Source organism: Ursus maritimus, unplaced genomic scaffold (genome assembly GCF_017311325.1).
Source record: "Ursus maritimus isolate PB19 unplaced genomic scaffold, ASM1731132v1 scaffold_33, whole genome shotgun sequence".
Taxonomy (NCBI): Eukaryota; Metazoa; Chordata; class Mammalia; order Carnivora; family Ursidae; genus Ursus; species Ursus maritimus.
This window is the reverse complement of record NW_024425897.1, coordinates 27682869-27702473: the sequence shown is the minus strand read 5'-3', so window position 1 is coordinate 27702473 and position 19605 is coordinate 27682869. Positions and strand designations below refer to the sequence as shown.

The 19605-nt window shown below is 47.5% G+C and overlaps 1 protein-coding gene across 1 annotated transcript in view; it reads left to right on the top strand.

Moving 5' to 3' along the window:
* Positions 1 to 19605, top strand: part of TMEM132D (transmembrane protein 132D) — a 549620-nt gene that overhangs the window by 253525 nt on the left and 276490 nt on the right. The window contains exon 5 of the mRNA XM_040620044.1: positions 8515 to 8632. Coding sequence (XP_040475978.1) covers positions 8515 to 8632 — 118 coding nt within the window. The remainder of the gene's footprint in view (positions 1 to 8514; positions 8633 to 19605) is intronic.

Sequence of the window (19605 nt, the reverse complement as noted above, 5' to 3'; positions counted from 1 at the left end):
AAATTCTGATATTAACATACCTACTAGATATATATTTTAAATACACATATATTGTATAAAAGCGTGTATAGTACTGCCATTGATTGGTGTTTTTTAAAAATCAACATATCTACATATATTGATCTCCCAGAAAATGTACATTAAATTGGGTAGATGTGAGGGAAGGGAAGTCTTCAGTGAGAAAATCTTTGTATCCCCATTTGTGACATTTAGATATTTACATCATGCCTGTATTATTTCTTCAATGAAAAAGATGTTAATTAAAAATTTTAAGAAAAGGGGCGCCTGGGTGGCTCAGTCGTTAAGCGTCTGCCTTCGGCTCAGGGCGTGATCCCAGAGTCCTGGGATCAAGCCCCACATCGGGCTCCTCTGCTGGGAGCCTGTTTCTCCCTCTCCCACTCCCCCTGCCTGTGTTCCCTCGCTGGGTGGCTGTCTCTCTCTCTGTCAAATAAATAAATAAAATCTTTAAAAAAAAAAAAAAAGCCCAAAAGACATCCCTGGAAGTGTGAGTTTGTTGCCTAGAGCTTTAGTTTTGACTTAGAATGTTTCCCTTAATTAAAGAAGTTTATTTAAGCAATTCCTCTAAAACACTAGTAACCTCGAGGACGGGAGGAAACAGCAATCCTGTTCTATTATGTGCTGTCATGAAATTAGAGGGTTGGCTCTTAGTAGACAGTAAGATTAGGTCTCATCCCAAAGTCTGGGAGCCACACGCAGCACAGAGCCCAGGGCGTGGCGGTGCCCTGGGAACGTAGCCGAGTTCAGAAACACTAGTCACGGGGGAGGAAGGCCACCCGACTAGCTTTTCTGCAAATACGAGTCCTGCTTGCTCTCTGAGGCCCCGCAGAGCTTTGAGCCGTTGTCTTCCATCTCCGTTGGAGTGCAAGGGTTGTATTTTATTTTGCTCGTTTTTTTTTTCTTCTTTTCCCAGAGGGCTTTGATTCGTGATTATCGTATGGACAAGATGAAAAGAGAGTAAAATTCAGAATAGTCAGGTGTCCAGGTTTCTGTGTCAAGAGGGATGTAATGATGAGGACGATGGTGGCTAATGTCTGTTTTCTACGGGTCACTGTATGAAGTGCTTGGAGCACAGTTATGTCCGAGAGTCTGTTACATTCAACAAAGAATAGGGCTTTTTTTTGCCCGTCTGCTGGTTCATCGCATGAGTCTACGATGGGAGAGTCCGTAATATGCAGAATGAGTGAGGCCCCGCCCTCTATCCCTGCGTGTGGGCAGCATGGAGAGTGCGGGCATGTATCGCTTTAGTATCAAAGACAAATATCATGACCGTCTTTCTGGAAGTGGTGACGAGCCGTGCTCTCTTGCTGCCCATGCAGCTGAGCCATCCCTGGGGAGCTGTGTTGAGGGGTGCTGTCTCCATCAAGGCTGTTTCTCCATACAGGAATGCTGGTTTGCATGGGGTTGTAATCCTGGTGAATCCATAGACCGTGGGCTCACATCATAAGCCGTGGAACGTTTAAGCAGCGCCTTTCACTGGTGGGTGGTGGGCTGTTTTCAGTAGGAACAAGGAGAGATTTCCTCCCCACTCATGTGCTGGGCAAAAACCAATCCGATTGAGAAGACATCCGTTTATGCATACATAGTTCCCTTCCGCCTGCCCACTGGGTTCAGTTGCTGGCTTTACCATTGGGCAGGTGTGTAGATAATAAACTCAGTCTTTCTGGGCACTCTATCCTCTGCTCTTGCTTTTTTAATCCTTTATAGAACTTACCAACATCAAACGTGTGGGTGTGTTCTTTCTCATTGGAGTGTGACTTCCGTGTCAACAGGAAACACATATGTTTTGTTCATATTTGCATTTCCAGTCCTGTGACTATCACCTGGAAAATTAAACCATGTTCGATGAATGAATCAATGAACGAATAAACAGCTAGGTTTACTCTTAGTGTTTATCTGCTTCGGTCATGTACACAGTCACGTATTTATAAAACTTTTTTGGGGTGTGGGGTGGGGGGCATGATCACTCCTTCCAGAGCTTGTGACCGTTGGCATCCACACTCATCATGCCCGCATAGATCCACCTGCTGGGCCGCCGTGTTTCTACCAATCGCTTGTCTCTGAACTTGCGTCTGCAGGAAACACTGGCCTTTGCACCCTCACGAACAGATGGTCAGAAGGGAAACCAGGTGCTTGGAAGGAGTAAAGATCGTGTGCAGGAAACACTCATCTCCAAGATGCTTTTAAAAAGTCATTCAGCCTCTGTCTGGGCTGGCAGAGAAAACCCACAGGCCAGGTTTATCAAGATAGCAAGTGCTGACTCACCAAGGTCCCAGGATAAATCGGAGGTCCTCAGAGCCAGCAGCCTGCCTGGCTGGAGACTGACATCACATGTTGCTCACCTTTTGGGCCAAGATATAATGCTCTGCTCTTTTGGCTTCCCTCCTCACTGGGTTCTCCTGAGTTGGTAGGTGGCCAGCCTGGTTCCTGCTCTCAGTTATTTTATTTGTGCGTGGACCTAGTCAAGAAGAGAGACTAGGATGATCTAGTGAATAAAGCAGCATGTTGAATATAATCAAGGCTGCTGCATACAGTTGTGCAGGTTGTACACTGCTCAACTCTAGGAAGCCCCACTTCACATCATAATCAATATGAATGATGCTTCCTGAGGTTGGTCAGTGCATATGTTGTATGGCCACGTAGCAGTCCTGGGCATGATCCTATTTATATGAATCTATAGCTTGGGAGTGAATAAAGCAGTATGTAGAAGAATGACTAAAATATTGTTGGTTTAGATTCAACGAGATGGACATTCAGGTGATTTTTACTTTCTTCCTCATATCTTTGTATAGTGCTTATTGTTTTCCCACAGTGAACATATTCCATCCACTTAGGACAAAAATGATAAAGTTGCCGTCATTGTGAGTTGTACGTGTGGGGGTGGGGAGGACGCAGATGTGGGCGCGTTTCTGTGCGTGAATGCCTCCGTCCCATCCTGGACGTAGCGGGGGCCCCGCTCTCACATGGCTCCTTGGTTCACTCACGTACTTGGAAGAGGCCTGACTTCCTGCGTCCCAGCTAACGGAGGTCACACACTGGGGACCTTGGGCTGTTTCCAGGCCTCGCATGTTTTGTCTAGCCAGGACGACGTTTTCAAACCCGAGATCCTCCATAAAAGTGGGGATCTCTGGCCGCTCTTCAGGACTACAGAGATTTGGCAACACCAGTGTGCAGCCGGAGGGGAGGGCTCTGCCCTGCATTCGAGGTCTGTGCTCCCAGCCTGAGCTGCCAAACCCTGGTGGAGTTGATACTTTCTAGTGGGTGACAGAGCCCTGAAGCCAGGGGGCCTTGGGATGCTCAGTGACTAAGCCATTCACTGAGAGCCCTTCACCCCTCCACCCCGCAGTGTCCCCCCGAGGCCACACCGCCACTCCTCCTCTGCTCCTGCCCCTCCCCTGGGGGTCTTGGAGACGCCCCTTTCTCTTGCGGATCGACTCCTGCCTGTGTTTATCTTCTGTTCTAGAATGTCCTGCCCAGGGTCGTCCTGTGGTCCTGGTGCTTCACTGATAGCATGACACCAAAAATGGTTTGCTGTGAAGTGACTGGTCTTCATTCTAAATTTAACGCTATGCAAGCAATGGCCACGTGAATACAGATTCCCTCCTCCCTGTGAAGCTGTGAGCCACAGAACCAGCGGGAGATTTTCAGCATCTTGTCAAGACCCATCCACTGCCTCGTTGTAACATGACCTCTGCTCACCACATTTACTCGTCCTGCACTTGGAAATCAGTTCGAGTGGGACCTTCTCATGTACATTCACCCTGAGGGGTGTGCAGCGTGATTCACTGAGACACGGAGAATCAGGACTTCGCAACACATTTCTCTTAATCTCATCATTTTAACGCATCCTTTCGTGTATGTTTTATAGTATCTTTACATCGCAATAGTCCCAGCACAAAATTGATACATAAATATGCCCATATTAAGGGGAAACACCAACCAGTAATTTACTGGTTTGAGTGCACAGTAAACAAGTGTTGGAAACTGCTGTTTGGGGTTTAGATTTTACGTAGGATCTGCTTTTCTTTAGCACTGCTGCATATGCTGGGACTGTTCTGAAGCCACGGCAGAGAGACTTAGCCAAGTACCTTCCGGTGATAGCGGGAGGGGCCCAGTGTCACAGGAGCTGCGGAGAACTGCCGGTAGCATCGTAAAGAATCACACGAACGTTGTTGGCCGGGGCAGCGCCGGGACGTGGGGAGAGGGTCAAAGAGGCTCTGACAATAAATGAAATGTTCTGGGTCGTGGGGTGCGTGGACTCGGAGGGGCGGGGTGTTGTCGTAAACTGTCCCCAGTCAAGCGTGGTTAGACGCAGCACGTGATCATGAGCTCCGGCAGGATGCCTACTGCGCGTGAGGATTCAGAGCGCGCGTTCCTCTTTCCCACGGTGACGAGAGCAAAGGAGTGAGTGCGTGAGGAGCATTTTGTGTAAAAAGCTTTGCTTTGACCCAAAGGGGTTTTCGTTGGACTTTGAACCCATGGGGAAGTACAGGTTTCTATCCATTAATGGGGAAGGTTGCCAACAAATTGACAACATCAAATTGACAACACTTGTAAGCATGCTGCGTCCTTCTGTCACCCCGAACAGGAGACGCTGGGTGTGGGGGGAGCAAAACCGAGTGTGCACGGCAGTCAGCACCCGGGTTCCTAGCTGTTTCGATTGTGTGACTGGATGCTGTGCTTGGAACACATAGGCACGCATGCACACACGTGTATATGTGTGTGTGTACATATGTGTGTATGGGCATACAGTTGACCCTTGCACAACAGGGGATTTAGGGCTGTCAACTCACCGCACAGCTGAAAATCCGAGTGTAACTCTGACTCCCGAAAATGTCAGTCCTAGCGGCCTACTGTTGACTGGGAGCCTTAGCGATAACGGACACCGTTGAGGAGCACGTATTTTGTATGTTCTGTGTTATACACTGTGTCATTGCGAAAGGTGAGCTAGAGAACGTAAAGTGTTACTAAGAAAACCGTTAGGAAGAGGAGCTACGTTTGCCGTCCTTGCTGTATTTGTTGCACAAAAATCACTCATAAGCGAATGTGTGCATTTCAAACCTGTGTTGTTCGCGGGTCAGCTGTGTATGTGTGTGTGTGTGTAGTTGTGTGTGTGTGTATCTGTGTGTGTATACCGTAGCTGCACTCTGTCTTAGAAACACAGTATGCCCTTAACCCAAACAGGTTTTACTTGTCTCCATTCCCAGTGCATGTGCCCAGCGCAGGGGAAATGACGGCCGTGCTCCCTGTCACTAGGGCGGATATATTTTCAAGTATAAATATGCACCGGAGTGTTGCTGGAAATCAAGCGCTGTGTTTATCTCTGTGTAATGAAGCTGTCAGTGTAACCTGTATGGATTGAACCACAAGTAGGTTATAACACGTCCATTAATGACTGTACGTACCTCAGTTGTTATAAGCAAAGGCCAGAATTAGCCCTTGGTTCAAACCCAGTGAAGCCAGACTGCACATGTCCTACGAATTATCTTAATGGTTGCAAAACACAGCCACTTACGGCTCTGAGATTAGCGTGCAACAGTGATGAGCCCGACAGCAGACCTGGTTCAGTACAGACCATAGATAATGTCTTCGAGGAGTAACCACCCAGTCTCCTGTGTGTGTTGGCACTTGATACAAGCTGTTCAGGGATATCTCTTGAGCAAGGATCCGTCCTTCTGTTCACAACATCTGGAACGTGCCCTAGGATTGTGTCTTCCCTTATGAAAACATACTGTGTTGATGAAAAGCCAGCTCCTTGTGATGTCCCCTTCGAGATAACCCTATCCAGCCTAGCTTCACGTTACCACAGGAGGGTCGCTGGGAACAAATACTGGGTACATCCTAGGTTACATAAGCAGCCATATTCTTTCCTGGGAACTGGAAAATGATTCATGGAAAAAGCATTATCTAAGTGCCACATGACCTACTTGTGAATAAAACTTAAGAAAAGTACGAGCCCATTCTGTATCAGGAAAGTCTTATGTGCTGATATCTCCTGTAGAATGAAAAGATCACCAAATCCAGAATGATGACCTATTTATTTAAAGCAAATTTGATTCAATAAAATTCCAGTGCACCGTAATTGGGACAGCCCTTAGAATTCATCTCGATATAATAGCAGCTGTCCTCAGTGAATTGAACTTTTTTCAGCCACCACATCCTGCTTGCGTGCTATTTAATTGAGTCCCGCAAGGCAGAAATCAGAGCTTATTCACCTGCGTGTTTCACCAGAGTATCTAGAAAATGAGACGGCTTTCTGGCCTGTGCATTCAATTCCTAATTTATAAATGGCTGCATTCAAAGTGTTGGTCTGTCCAATGATTATTTAAAACACGAAACATGCAATTCTTTTTTTTCCTGCAGAAGTAATGTTATCCATTGAACCTCACCTCCTAAAACTGCCGGTTTTAGCACAGAGGGCCACACATGACGAATCCTCTTCTCTTTGTAGAACAGTCAAATCAGGTTGGGTTCCCCGGACCACCGTCAGGTTTGATGACTTGCTCGGAGGACTCAGGACGTAGCCTATGATGCTAATGGTGGTGATTTGTTACAGGGAAGGACGCAAAGCAAATTCAGCAAAGGGAAAAGATGCATGCGGCAACGTCTGGGGGAGCCAGGCACAGGCTTCCAGAGCCCTCTCTTGGGGGAGTCACGCGGGACACCCCTAGTTCATCAGCAATGACTTGTGACCTCACGTGTGAGTGTCTTCCACCCAGGAAGCTCAGCTGAGCTTAGAAGCCCAGGTTTTTCACTGGGGGCTGGTCACGAGGCCCCTCTGCCTGGCACGCACCATGATCCCAGACTCCATGGTGTTGGGCGTCAACCCCATTGTTTGTACAAATGGCTTGGGCACCGTGAGCCCCTCTTCTCAGGGAACGGTGGGAACCCCTCCTGATAAGCCCGGAGCCTGGATCCAGGCAGGGGCCTCCTTGCCCGCAGGCCTTTCTGGAACGGCCGCCTCAGACCTGCTGCTGAGTCTTCTACACCATGTACTTGGAGGTGGTTCTGGGGGAGGTCGTGTTCTTGGGGTTGGGGCAAGCATATCCCTCTCTCTCCCCCGAGTCCTGAGAGTCTGCCCCCTCCCGCCCTGCTTGTCTCTGAGCCTGCACGAGGGGTCAGAGGCGGCGGGTCGGGGTCTGTGGCCGGGGCTGTGTGTCCGTGTGGGCACAGCTGTGGGACCCCTGGACGGTGCCCCCCCCGACAGTCTCTCCCCAGTCGCCCGCTCACCCCCACAGCTCTTGCTGCAAAGCTCGTCGTGTGCTGCCCAAGGGACGAGGAGGAGAAAACCCATCTTGAGCATGACTCTCAGACAGGAGGCCAGTTCGCGCATCAGACATGTTCGATGTATTGCATTTTGTCTTGTACACTTGCCATTCCGTAGGTTTTTCACTTAAAACTTATTAGAACAATTCAGGGCTCTGCTGGGATAGTCCCTTCTTCCTCACTCCCCAGCTTCTTGGGAAGGAACGAGGCCCCTGGTGTCTTGGCGAGGAGCCTCTGAGTAGATCACCGTCCTCCTGCCTCGGACATTGAGGAAGGAGTGAAGGAATGGGCGGTAGGGTGACACACGCGTGTGTGTGGCGGGCAGCACACTTGCCTCAGTAAATCCGTCTTTGTGTAAAGTCTGAGTGGGCGTTCGATCTCCAGACACACGCTGACCGGTGTTGGGTAGCAGGGAATGGGAGTGAGATCGCGGTAAGTGGCTTCCGCGCCATTTGGGTGTGTGTGAGGCCGAGGGGAGCCCTGGGCACGGTTCCAGCTGCGTGGTGGTTCGGGGCCACGTGACACCTGAGTCACCAGCTGCGTGGAAGCTACCGCGGCACTGACCCCTGGGGCGTGTGTGGTACTTAAAAGTATTGAGGCTGCGTCGTCCGGGGAGTGCCCCTGGTGTGTCGGGCATGGTCGCTCAGCAGCAGCCGTGACCGTGATGTTCAGGGTGCTGGAGACGGTGGGGCTGTGCGGTGGGAGGGGCGCGGGCGGGAGTCGGACGGGTTGTTCAGACCTCAGCGCCTGAGCTCCCGGGCCCCTCGTTCCGCCCTGAGCACGCCGTGAGGGAAGCAGAAAGTCCAGGTGAGGCGTCCGTCCGTGCCTGGTGCAGAGGGGACGGTCCGTGAGCGCGCGGTGTTGGTACTGAGTTCATTCGTGCGGTTTTAATTCATTTCCTTCCCCGGTTTAGTTTTCATAGTCTGGGGGTTTCAAGAAAGTCATTGATTTAAAAAAACCAAAGCCAGCAGTGAGTGCAGCTGTATTTCTTGATGCTGGCAGACTGCCCGGGCACCCTTCCTGGCTCCTCTGCTAAAGCTGGGAGCCACTGGGGGACAGTTGGGATGGGTGGAATGCGAGCTGGTGGCAAATATGTGATTAAATCCTGTTGAACGTGAGCTGACACCTGCCGGGCAGCCGTGTGCAGATGCGTTCCCCATGTTCCCAGAACCTGCGGTACCCCGGGGTTCCCCAGCGCCGTCTGAGCTGTGCCCTCGCTGTCTCCCACAGTGGGGGTCAGAGCCAGCAGCCCTTCCATTTGGGAGGTCACGGAGGGCACGGACCACAGTGGCAAGTACACACCTGCTGTCATCGTTTGTCAGAAGAAATCTGCTGGCTCGGAGAACAGGTGAGTCCCTGCTGCGTCCGGCGTCTCCAGACTCGCTGTGACGGGGAGCTCCTTCTCCCCGCGTGTGCTAACAGCCGTTCTCACTGTGGTTTGCATGTGGTGCCTATTGTCTGTATAACTCGTGCTTCTCAGGAGGATGGATGGAATCTGTTTCTCAGGAAAGGTGAGCTATTATTCACAGCAGACCTCCCCCAACGTTCAGCATGGCCGCGGGGCACCTGCAAGGACCGGAGCTCCATGCAGGCGGGATTTATCTCCTCCCTGTCGGTCTGGGCATCTCTGCTACGATGGCCTGTCCCGCGAGTGTTACAACAACGGCTGTATGTGTCTCTGGGCACACACGGGGTGCGTTCCCCATTTGCCATGTAGACGTATGTGATTGTATGTGTGCTTGCATTTTCGGATGAACGGCGAACTGTCTGCTGTGGACTGATAGGGCATTGCAAATCACTCTAGAGACAAGTTAAAACTTGAATCTGTGTCTGATACCCACCAAATTAGAAACTGTCAACTCACCGCTGGGCAGAAAGAGTTGGAAACTCAGTAGTCTTGATTTATTCCTGTTTTCCTGAAACCTCATTTGTGGCTCTGGAGAATTCCTAGTCTGGTCACATATTTACCACTCTCAGGCTGGTTGTTCTTTTTTCTGTATGTGACTGAAAATTGAAAAAATAACAAGCAGATTAATCCCAGGTATGTAGCATGTTATTTCTGGCATCAGATTTAAACTTCATAGCTCAGTGTTTGGAAAAACACGTTTGTTTTCCGTTTACTTATTCTAATATCGAGGACATGAATCTCAGCTGATCGCTATGGTATGTTTTTTGGTTCATTATCAGGAGCATTTGATGCCAGTTTGGGGATGATTTGACTTGGGACCCCTTCTGTCTTCCGTTGCTCACACTGGTCCACCAGGGTTCCAGCCGTCAGCTCTCAAGCTCTCGCTTGTGTCCTTCCTTTTGTGCCGTGCTCTAAGAGGGTTTTTTTGAAGATTTGCTTGTAGAAGATTTGCAAACGAGAGGAGAAGGGAGAAATGCGGATCTGAGTTCTGCTCTGTCTGTGTGGTAACAGAACGGCACACGGATTCGCATAATGAACTGGGCGAATATACATCTCCACACATCCAGCTGTGTCTGTGCCAGTCGTGTGATTGGGAAGTCAAGGTAAAAAAACCTCAGTAAGGGCTTCTTTTATGTTGTGAAGTTAGCAAAAGCGAGGAAGGAAGGACGGGTGGATGCACGGATGGATACATGATAGGCAGGCAGGCGGGTAGGTAGGTAGGTAGGTAGGTAGGCAGGCAGGTAGGTAGGTAGGTAGGCAGGTATTCTTTACCAGAAGAGGAGGGGAATTTGGGAGGAAGGATCTCAACCAGTCTGTTTTGTTTTCTGCTCTCTCTCTTGCGTTTCCTCTGTGGGTTATTATTAATAGTAGGGGTTGTACTGTTTTCTATGAAATGTGAGGAGATGTGAACCATTTTAAACTTTTGTGATATTTTTTTCTTTTGAATTTCTGGCTAATAATAGCTCCGTGTGTCTTGGGCCTAGGAAGGTGAGGAAACTTTCCAAAGGGGCCTCATCCCCAGTAAGGTGTGAGCTGCTTTTCTGTGGGTCAAGCAAAGGGCTTGAACACTTCTTTAAACAGGACAGAAACTCAGTGTGTGCAGAACCCATGGAAACATACCAGTGTGTAATGGGCATGCCATTTTTCTTCTTTTATTTCTATCAGTATCTTCTTTCAGAAGCAAGTGCCCCAAATGGAATGTTGAGTTATTCCTTCAAAGTCCTGACGTCATAATGCCATCATCCCTATGGAGAACATGCCTTATCCCCTTGTAGATTCTGATGTCTGTTCTCTGTTTCCTACTGTGGGTCCAGATGATTCGAAAAAAGCACACATGCACACATAGACATGCACACGTATATGTGTCCGTGTAGGTAATATGTGATATATGATATACAGTATGTTATATACGTGTATATGCACCACGTGCTTGTGTCCCTAAGGAGATACACGCCTCTATGTAGCACGACTCTACAGAACGTACGTACGATACATACATGATACAGGTGTTTAAGCATGTGCACGTGCGTATGCACACATTGTCATGTGATTTAGCCGTACTCACATGTGTGGATGTGGAGGGTTATGTTTTTGGAACCCAGTTCTTCCCCCATTGCCAGGAAGGCTCTGCTTAATGAGGAAGGCCGCATGTGCGAGCTCTCTCGCTTTGGGACCGCGTCTCTCCTGTTTGCAGCTACCGCTCCAGCCCCCACAGCAGCGTCTGGTGCACGTGGGGCTCTCCGTAATGTTTCTTTGCTGCGGTTCTAGAATCACACTCCATCTCTTACACTGTGTGTTAGGATGCAAACCCCCCATCCTGAATCTTTTCCAGTACACCTGTTTAGAAATGTAAGGCATATAATAGGGTGTATATTAAAGGCCTGTTTGGGGGAAAACCCAGAGAAAGGTGCTTTTTGAGCAGAAGATCTGGCAACTGGTCTGTCTCCTGGGTGGGGTGCCAAGAAGTTGGGGGAGAAGGCTGAATGTAAGTTACATTATCCTGTGAACCATTTGGACTGTGAATATTTCGTTCTATGCATGTATTACCATTTAATAAAATGTATACAGCTAAACTGACATTTTTTGAATATGATGTATTCATTAATATATTCAATTTTTCTCCTCACTGCAGAATTTTCCCTTTTACTTCTGTCTGCGTGGTATTCAATGAAGAAACACCATGCTTTAGTATTTGGGGTAGTGAGTGGCCTGGAAGGAGAACCGTTTCTCTTTATCTGAAGGATAATTGGAAAATGTATTACAGAGTAGGGAGTTTAACATTAGAAGGTTTTGCTTCACAAGTTGTCTTGCTTTATAAATTCTCCCCACTCTCTTTGAATGTTTTTTAGTTATCCATAAAAGTCAGAATCAGATCATCAGAATGCAAAGAGGCAATCTTAATTAGCCTGAGAGTCATGGATTTTGTATTGCTAATAATTCACCATGGATCACGAAGTTGCGTTGATGAAGTTAAGTCACTGTGACAGGTGTAATTTTACGGATTAAGGAGACACTTGTGGTGGTGATGAATTCAACAGGAAGGAGAGAAGATCTCTCATCTGAGTTGAAATACATCCTTCCCTTTCTGGAGAAGTTTGGTTGATGAAAACCTTATCATCGTAGTATTAACATATGAATGTTATCACAGCTATGGGGTCTCTCGACTAAGTGTTGCCAGGAAATAGTAGGAAACAGACCAGAATAGCTAATGCTCTGCCCATCAGATTGCATTTTGCATTTTTAGAATCTCACTCATTACAGCACAAGGTAAACTGAGACCAATGTGTAACAAAAACCATTATTTTTATGTACTCGCTCTTCTCTGCATAGAGGAGTGTTTTCCAAAGTTTGCCACTGTTGCTGAGTAGATGATTTTAGGTGGTAACATAGATACGGGTTTGCATAAATTTGAATGACATTTGCTCCCATGGCTTTCTGTTCTCCAGGAAGACTTGTGATGGAAGTGCTCAACCTTGTCCTTACAGCGTCTGTCCTCTGCCAGTAGATCGTAGACAGGCAAGGGTACATGGCTAGAATTTCATTTTTTTTCATAATTATCATCTCCTTGTTATATATAACACTGATGTTACGTTTATTGTAGGTAATATGTCTCATCTTAAAACATATATATTTTAACATGAACTGCCATAAAAATAATTGATATTTCAAATAGAGGCAGAGATGATTAAAGTCACGAATGTACGTTCAAAGTGAGGATAATCTGGCATCGATAAGTGTATTTCAAACTGTTTGTTAGGATTATTTGATTATTTAATTTCTTATGCAAATAAGAGTGACTTAGGCAAGACAGAAATGTATTTCTCTCTCAACCAGAGGAAGCCTGATGTGGGTGGGCCAGGACCAGTATGTCAGTCAGCTCTCCAGTCCTTCTGGGGAGGGCACCTGTCTGTCTTGGGCAACGTGCCGGTGCAGGGCTTCCAACCTCACAGACTAAGATGGCTGCAGGGGTGCCGGTCATCACATCTGCCCTGTGGAAAAGGGTCTTCTCAGCTGGGTCAGCTCCCTTTCAGCAACTTTCCTGGAAATCATGCCACCAACCCCTAATTTCCTCTTGCATCTCCCCGGCCAGGACTCAACGAAGCGGCTGCACCAGACTTCAGAGGAAAGTGGGAAAAATCATTGATGGCAGATAGTGGTGTGTCCGGCTCTGCATCATTTTCCTGCTCCAAAGACAGAAGAACAGATGGAGTGGGTTGGGCAGCCCACATCCTCTTTCTCAGCAATTTATAAAGGGCTGATGTTGTGGGATTTGCAGTAGAACGATGAAAAGTGCATGGTACCTGGCGATCTCCTTCGCTCTACCAGGCTCCTATGGAGGTTTCCAGGGAAATATAAAGGGAATATAGGGTGGGTAGCCCCACCTTAGCAATGCACCAGAAGTGTTATGCACCGGTTAGAAAGTTAGGGCAGAGTTTGTTCAGGTACAGATGGGACTGAGCTGAAGGAGGGCACCAAGGTGGCCAGTCCAAGTGTGCCTGACAGAGAGAGCCGGACTGTGAGTGGAGACCCAGGAGTGAAGAGCCAGGACCGGCTCTGGGTGCAGGTGGCAGGCTGTGCACAGGTGCGTGTGAACACGCAGAGCCAGCAAGGCTTCCTCTCCGAAGCGGCAGAGTCCCTGCTTGAGGGGCACCCCCGGGAATGGGGGAGAATGCCACCGTGAGAATGAACTCGGGGAAAACCCTTGAAAACCAGAGACAGAGGCGGAACTGCCTGCATGAAACAGAGATGGTTTTAAGCACTGATCGGTGTTCTCAGACTCAGGTCAGAAAAGATGGATCCAGTCGCAAGAAGGAGAAGCCCTGAGATCAGGAAGACAGAGAGAAGCTGGGACACCGTAGTCACCGGGTTTGGGGCTGCGGAAACTGAAATCTGCATAGTTGTGCAAAACCTGCAGAAGAGAGAAACTTCCGAAGAGAGTGTGAGAAGTGGAAAGAGGGAGAGACCCCTGAAAACCAGCTGAACAAGGGTATACACAAAGAAGAATGACCACAGGACCATGGGAACTAACCTGGTTACCACAGAGCCCAGCAGTACTGGTTATACACCCAGGCAGAGATAACCTAGTTACCATGTGGTCTAGCAGTACAGTTATACACCCAGGTGGAGCTAACCTAGTTACCACAGGCTCCAGCAGTACTAGTTATACACCCAGGCGGTGTTAACCTAGTTTCCATGGGGTCCAGCAGTACTAGTTATACACCCAGGTGGAGCTAACCTAGTTACCATGGGCTCCAGCAGTACTACTTATACACACAGGCAGAACTACTTACCACAGGGTCCAGCAGTACTAGTTACATACTCAGGTAGAGCTAACCTAGTTACCACAGGGTCCAGCAGTACTAGTTATATACCCAGGCAGAACTACTTACCACAGGGTCCAGCAGTACTAGTTACATACTCAGGTAGAGCTAACCTAGTTACCACAGGGTCCAGCAGTACTAGTTATATACCCAGGCAGAACTAACCTAGTTACCACAGGGTCCAGCAGTACTAGTTATACACCCAGGCAGAACTAACCTAGCTATCACAAGGTCCGGCACTGCTAGTTATACACTTAGGTGAAGCTAACCTAGTTACCAAAAAGTCCAGCTCTCTAAGTTCTGCACCCAGGGGAACTGAAAGCAACAGTTTGCACAAAAACTGTTGCACAGACCTTCACACCAGCAGCACCCATCACAGCCAAAAGGTGAGCAGATAAACCAGTGTGTTGTGCCCACCCAAGGGGACATTGCTTGAAGTTACACGGAGAGAAGTGTTGACCCATATACAACATGGACCAGCTCTGAGCACGTCACACCACATGATACTAACCGTTTAGATGCTGTGTCCTGAGCCGGCCAATTCTTAGACCTGTGTCTCGGCAGCTCGCTGGTTGCCTGGGGAGTGGGCGCTGAGCCTGACTGCTGGTGCATGTGGGCTTCTTTCGGAAGTAATAAACATATCTTCAGGTAGGTAGTGAGGATGCTTAGACCGCGGTGTGAATAAACTAAAAGCCACTCACTTGTACACTTTAAAATGGTGACTTTGACAACATTGGAATTATAGCTTAATAAATATATTATAAAAGTAGATTACAGAAGAGCTTACAAGAGAATGCCAATTTTGTTTCTAAATAAATAGAGGGTGGGAAAAATCGAGACAGGATCAATCAGAATGTAGACTGCGTTCATCCCTGGGTGGTGACATCATGTGTGACCCATGCGTTCCCCGTCATTTGCCCCATGTGTGTTTGCGAAAATTCCCGTAGTGAACATGGATTGTTTTGAATTAGGAAAAGATGAGATAGGGAAAACAGGAAAAGAATGAGCTGTCATTCACTGTGACAATGGTTGTTTAATGGGGTCCTGGATGTTTGTCCTTGTCGTTGCTGAATGGGGTAGGGACTATTTTGGGATGCTGTGTCCATCTGTTGCGTCCCCCAGATTTGAGGCCAGATCTTCTGGCCTCTTTGTTTCAGGCAGTAATCACTTGAAATAGAGATCTTATAGATTGAAACTGCTCGTTTTGCTTAGGAAGCCAAGTGTTAATGCTTGCACTCTGCTGCTGTCGGCTGTAGCAAGATGACAGACCCAGGGATGGAAAATAAAGATCTTGGGATTTTTTTTTATTAATGTAATAATTCGATTAGGTATATGTTCTGATGGTCTGTCTTAAACGAGACAGTTCAACCCTTCTGACATCTGGAACCCGAGTTTAACAACAACAAAGCCTGAGACGATGGTATAAAGTTGTCAAAATGGTACGTCTTTTCTGTGCAGGTGTGATTTGGTGATGCCTGAAATGCTTGCAACATCCTCATTGACTTATGGATTACTATATGTGTCCCTCTTACCATTGGAACGATCATTCCTTTCCAAAGGGTAGAAGGAACAGGGGCGTCAGAGTCAGGAGATCTGATGTGTATTTCTCATTTTTATGCTGGCCATGTCGCGTCACCAGAGAGGTCATAAGAGGTAAAGCTGCTTCTTCTGTGACATGAGCGATGCGAGGTCGGCCTTTGCTGAACTCTGTGAGCATCTCATGTAACCCTGCGTGCGAACACACTGAAATAATCAAGAGCACCATGCTAAGAAAACCATCTATTAATTGTTCTCAGATTGTTAAAATGGCGTGTAATATAGGGAGCCCGCATACCCAAGTCCTCCTAGATTGTGGAGAGTTCTATTTCATTTCCGTCCTCTAAATAATTTCCTGGAGTATGACATGAATTACATTAGTTGCATGTGGAGGTTTTATCAAGTATTGGGTCTGAATTTAGAACCTGTCAGAAGCATTTCCATTCAAGTATGTTTTAATAACTTCTGCATTAGGGATACAACGGACCAAGGTATTGTTTCCAATACTACCAGACAGCATTTCTTCTAATCATATTGTGGGGGGAAACAAGATGCACGTAATAAGATGTGTGTCCGAGAAGGAGGAAGAACGGGATGCTTATAGTGCTGTGTTGGAGGAATTATAAAATGTTTCATCTACTTTGGAGAGATATCTGTCGGTATCTGGCTAAGAACATTTAAGACTTGCATCCAGGTGACCCTAAATTGCATTTCTAGATTCATCTAGTCCGGATTAGGGCTTGACTACGGACATGGAGAGACGTGTACAATGGCTTTCGTTGCTGCATTTTTAAAAATAGCTGACGGCCAGAAACAAACTAAATATTCACCAAGAGGTGAGCTGAATTTTTTTTAAAACGGTACATTCATATAGTGAAATCTTATTCTGCCATGGTGAAGAGCGGCTTAGATCTAGTTATATATATATTTTAAGATTTTATTTATTTGAGAGAGAGAGAGAGAGCAGGGGAGGGGCAGAGGGAGAGGGACAAGCAGACTTTGCACTGAGCACAGAGCCCGTCGTGGGGCTTGATCCCAAGACTCTGAGATCACAGCCTGACCTGAAACCAAGAGTTGGACGCTCAACTGACTGAGCCACTGGGCGCCCCTAGACCTAGTCATTAATGTGTGGCAACCTCAGCTTGACCTGCACATCCAGTGTTGTTGTGGGGAGTAGGAAGTTTGGATGCCGTGTCCAATGCTGCCTCTCAAGTAATTACGAAAGAGACGCAGACTTGTGTTGCTTTTGAGGGAAACGCTGCGTTAATGCAGACAGAGGTGGGATGATTCTGCTCCTTGAAAGTCCGGCCTCGCTCGCACATCTCGGGGGAAGGTGTGCGCGGATGCTCTGCGGGCAGCCTGGAGGAGACGGCTCTGGTGTCTTCCCAAGACCGCAGTGCGTTCTGTGCCAGGAGATGGAAACTTCCCGTGCTGCTTTGCTGAGAAACACACAGACTAAGGACGGTGGCACGGTGATTCCAGCACATGGCGTGACAGTTGAGGGGAAGTTCCGAGCCCAGTTCTCTGGGAAATTATACCTCGGGCGGACTCATTTACCATTTCCCGACACCCACCCAATCCCATTACGTGGAAGCACGGGGACGTGTGAGCTTTGCCTTAATTTACCCGTCTGTTGCTTTACTTTTATTGCGTTCATAGATCTGATATTTAATATCTCCCATTTCCACGTCAAGTACTGAATTTAGAATTAAATTATTTAGCACCTGCTTTGAGCGGGTGAGAGCAGTGAGTTAGGGCCACTCGTCTTTGCTTGCAGAAGCTGTGCGTGCTTTCGGTAGGACCTCCGGGGCGTGGACACGGACGCCGGCTCTCTTGCTGCCGTGGCCTCACAACTAGCAGTTGCGGCGTGAGTAATAACCTAATAGCAGCGAGGATTAGATCACACCGCTCGCTGTGTTCATCAGAGGGCTTCATGCACACGCTCCGGGGCCGTTGGGCTGCCGGCCGTGTGTGATTTCCCAGCGCCCGCCGACCCTCTACCTGCCGCGTCGATGAAGAAAAGACTCATTCATTGCAGTCACCAGAAGCGTCTGCAGTAGCAGGGACACCGAAGAGCCCATCTAGAAAACCGTGGACCGCTATTTGTCTTCATATGCATGTCTGCACTGGAGCCGGCCCGGGCAGGGAATGCGTGTTCGCGTGGGCGCGTGTGCGTACCATATGTGCACAGCTCTTAGAGTCCTGGTCTCCGAAGATGGAAAACATTATCAGTAAAAGTCCTACAGGGAAAAATATGTCTACGTCTGTATCTGTGTATCCATGTATCGTTCCCTCTGTCTCTTCTATATCTGTTTCCTTCCCTGTGTCTTGTCTCTATCTTGTCTATATTTGTACTTAAACATATGTGTAATATGGAGATATGCATAATGCAAAATAAGATTTTTTTTTTTTTTTTGATTTGCTAAGAGTCTTGAGAATCTGTAGTCGTACTGGTTTTCAAAGGCGTTCAGTGCACACCAGGTGCATAGATCCCTGCATTCCTTAGCTGTGTTTGAGGGTGAGGGAGACGTTCTTGGGGACGTCGCGGTCCGGGCTGCTCTGCTCTCTGCCCTCTCGCTCCACGACAGCTCTCATCTGCCAACACCTGCAAGCGAGCATCCTGAAATACCCCCATTTCCCTGGTGTGCTCAGCATCCCGGAACAAAAGCCGTGTTTGGATTATCTGTTTCTTGAAGGCCTGGGGAACAGTTTAGAAAGATAATAGTATTTCATGGAACGTTAAAAAAAGAAACAAAAGGAGAATTATAGGATCCATCCACAGTAGCTTTATTTACAGTCCAACTGTGAAAAATATCATCTTGTTTCTCGGGTTCTAAAAATTTCATTCTGATTATTGTTCTCTTGGACAGGATGGCTTCTTTTATTTTTAAATGTACATGTTTTGGATTTTCTATCATTTCCCAAAGCGCCTTTCTTCTGACAGCTCTCTGCTTCCATGCTGCGTGCCAATTAGTTCAAGAAGTTTCCCTGGTGTCTTGTTCGCCTTTAACTCTTGTGATTAATTTTGTTGCCAGTCAGCCCCGCATAGCTTCCTTTTTAGACCTAGTTGGAGAAGATAGCAAGAGGGTCACAGAACTTTATATTCTTACTTAGTGCTCTTTTTTTTTTTCTTTTAGAGCTTTGGAGTTATAAATTATATACCATAATATTCGCCTATGAAGAATATGCAGTTAAATGGGTTTTAGAGAACTGAGACCATCGCCGCAATCTGGTCTTAGAGTGCACTTCCGTTATCAGAAAGTCTTTTTTTTTTTCACTCGTCTGCTGTGAATTCCCACTTTCCCAATTCCAAGTAATTCCCTATCTCTTCTCTGTCTCCATAATACTGCATTTTCCATATTAGCCCAAACTGGAAACAACCCTAGTGTCTATCAGCTGGTGAGTGTCTAAAGCCCTGAGCTACGCCTTAGCCTTAAAATAGTACACGGCAACGAACAACGCCCGTGGGCGTGAGCAGGCACGGCCGACCCTCCGCGCGTGCTGCTGCGGGGAGAGCCCAGAAACAGGAGGCGGTGTGTTCTAGGCCTCTATTTGTGTGCAATTTCTAGTCCTCATTTTATGGAACTTCGTTTTCAGCTTCTCATTGGGATCCACCAAGTTACCAGGCGCAAGATTATTATTTCCTGACTTACTTTTACTTTCCTCTTTTTATATATCAACTTGCCCTTTTGTGAGATTTCAGAATGTTTTCTCAGTGGAACCTTAACTTCAGCATGAATGCTCGGTGATCAGCGGTCAAGGAAATGATGCAGTGGCCAGCCAGCATTAAGAGGTTTTTCATCTTGCTGCTTCGAAGGGATGTATCTCCTTGAGCCAAAGATTCCAATCAGTAAATGCAAGGGCTCTCGGTTCTTCATCTTGGTCATAAAGGTAGATCTGGTTTTTATACCACAGAAGTAAGATGTATGACCTCAACCCCCATTACAAGGTCATGGCCTCTTGATTAGAATCTGAATTCTAAAATATTCGGGAGAGAAAAACCAATGGGTTTTTCAGTTGTGGACAGATGCCAGCATCGGATGCAATCATGTCAGG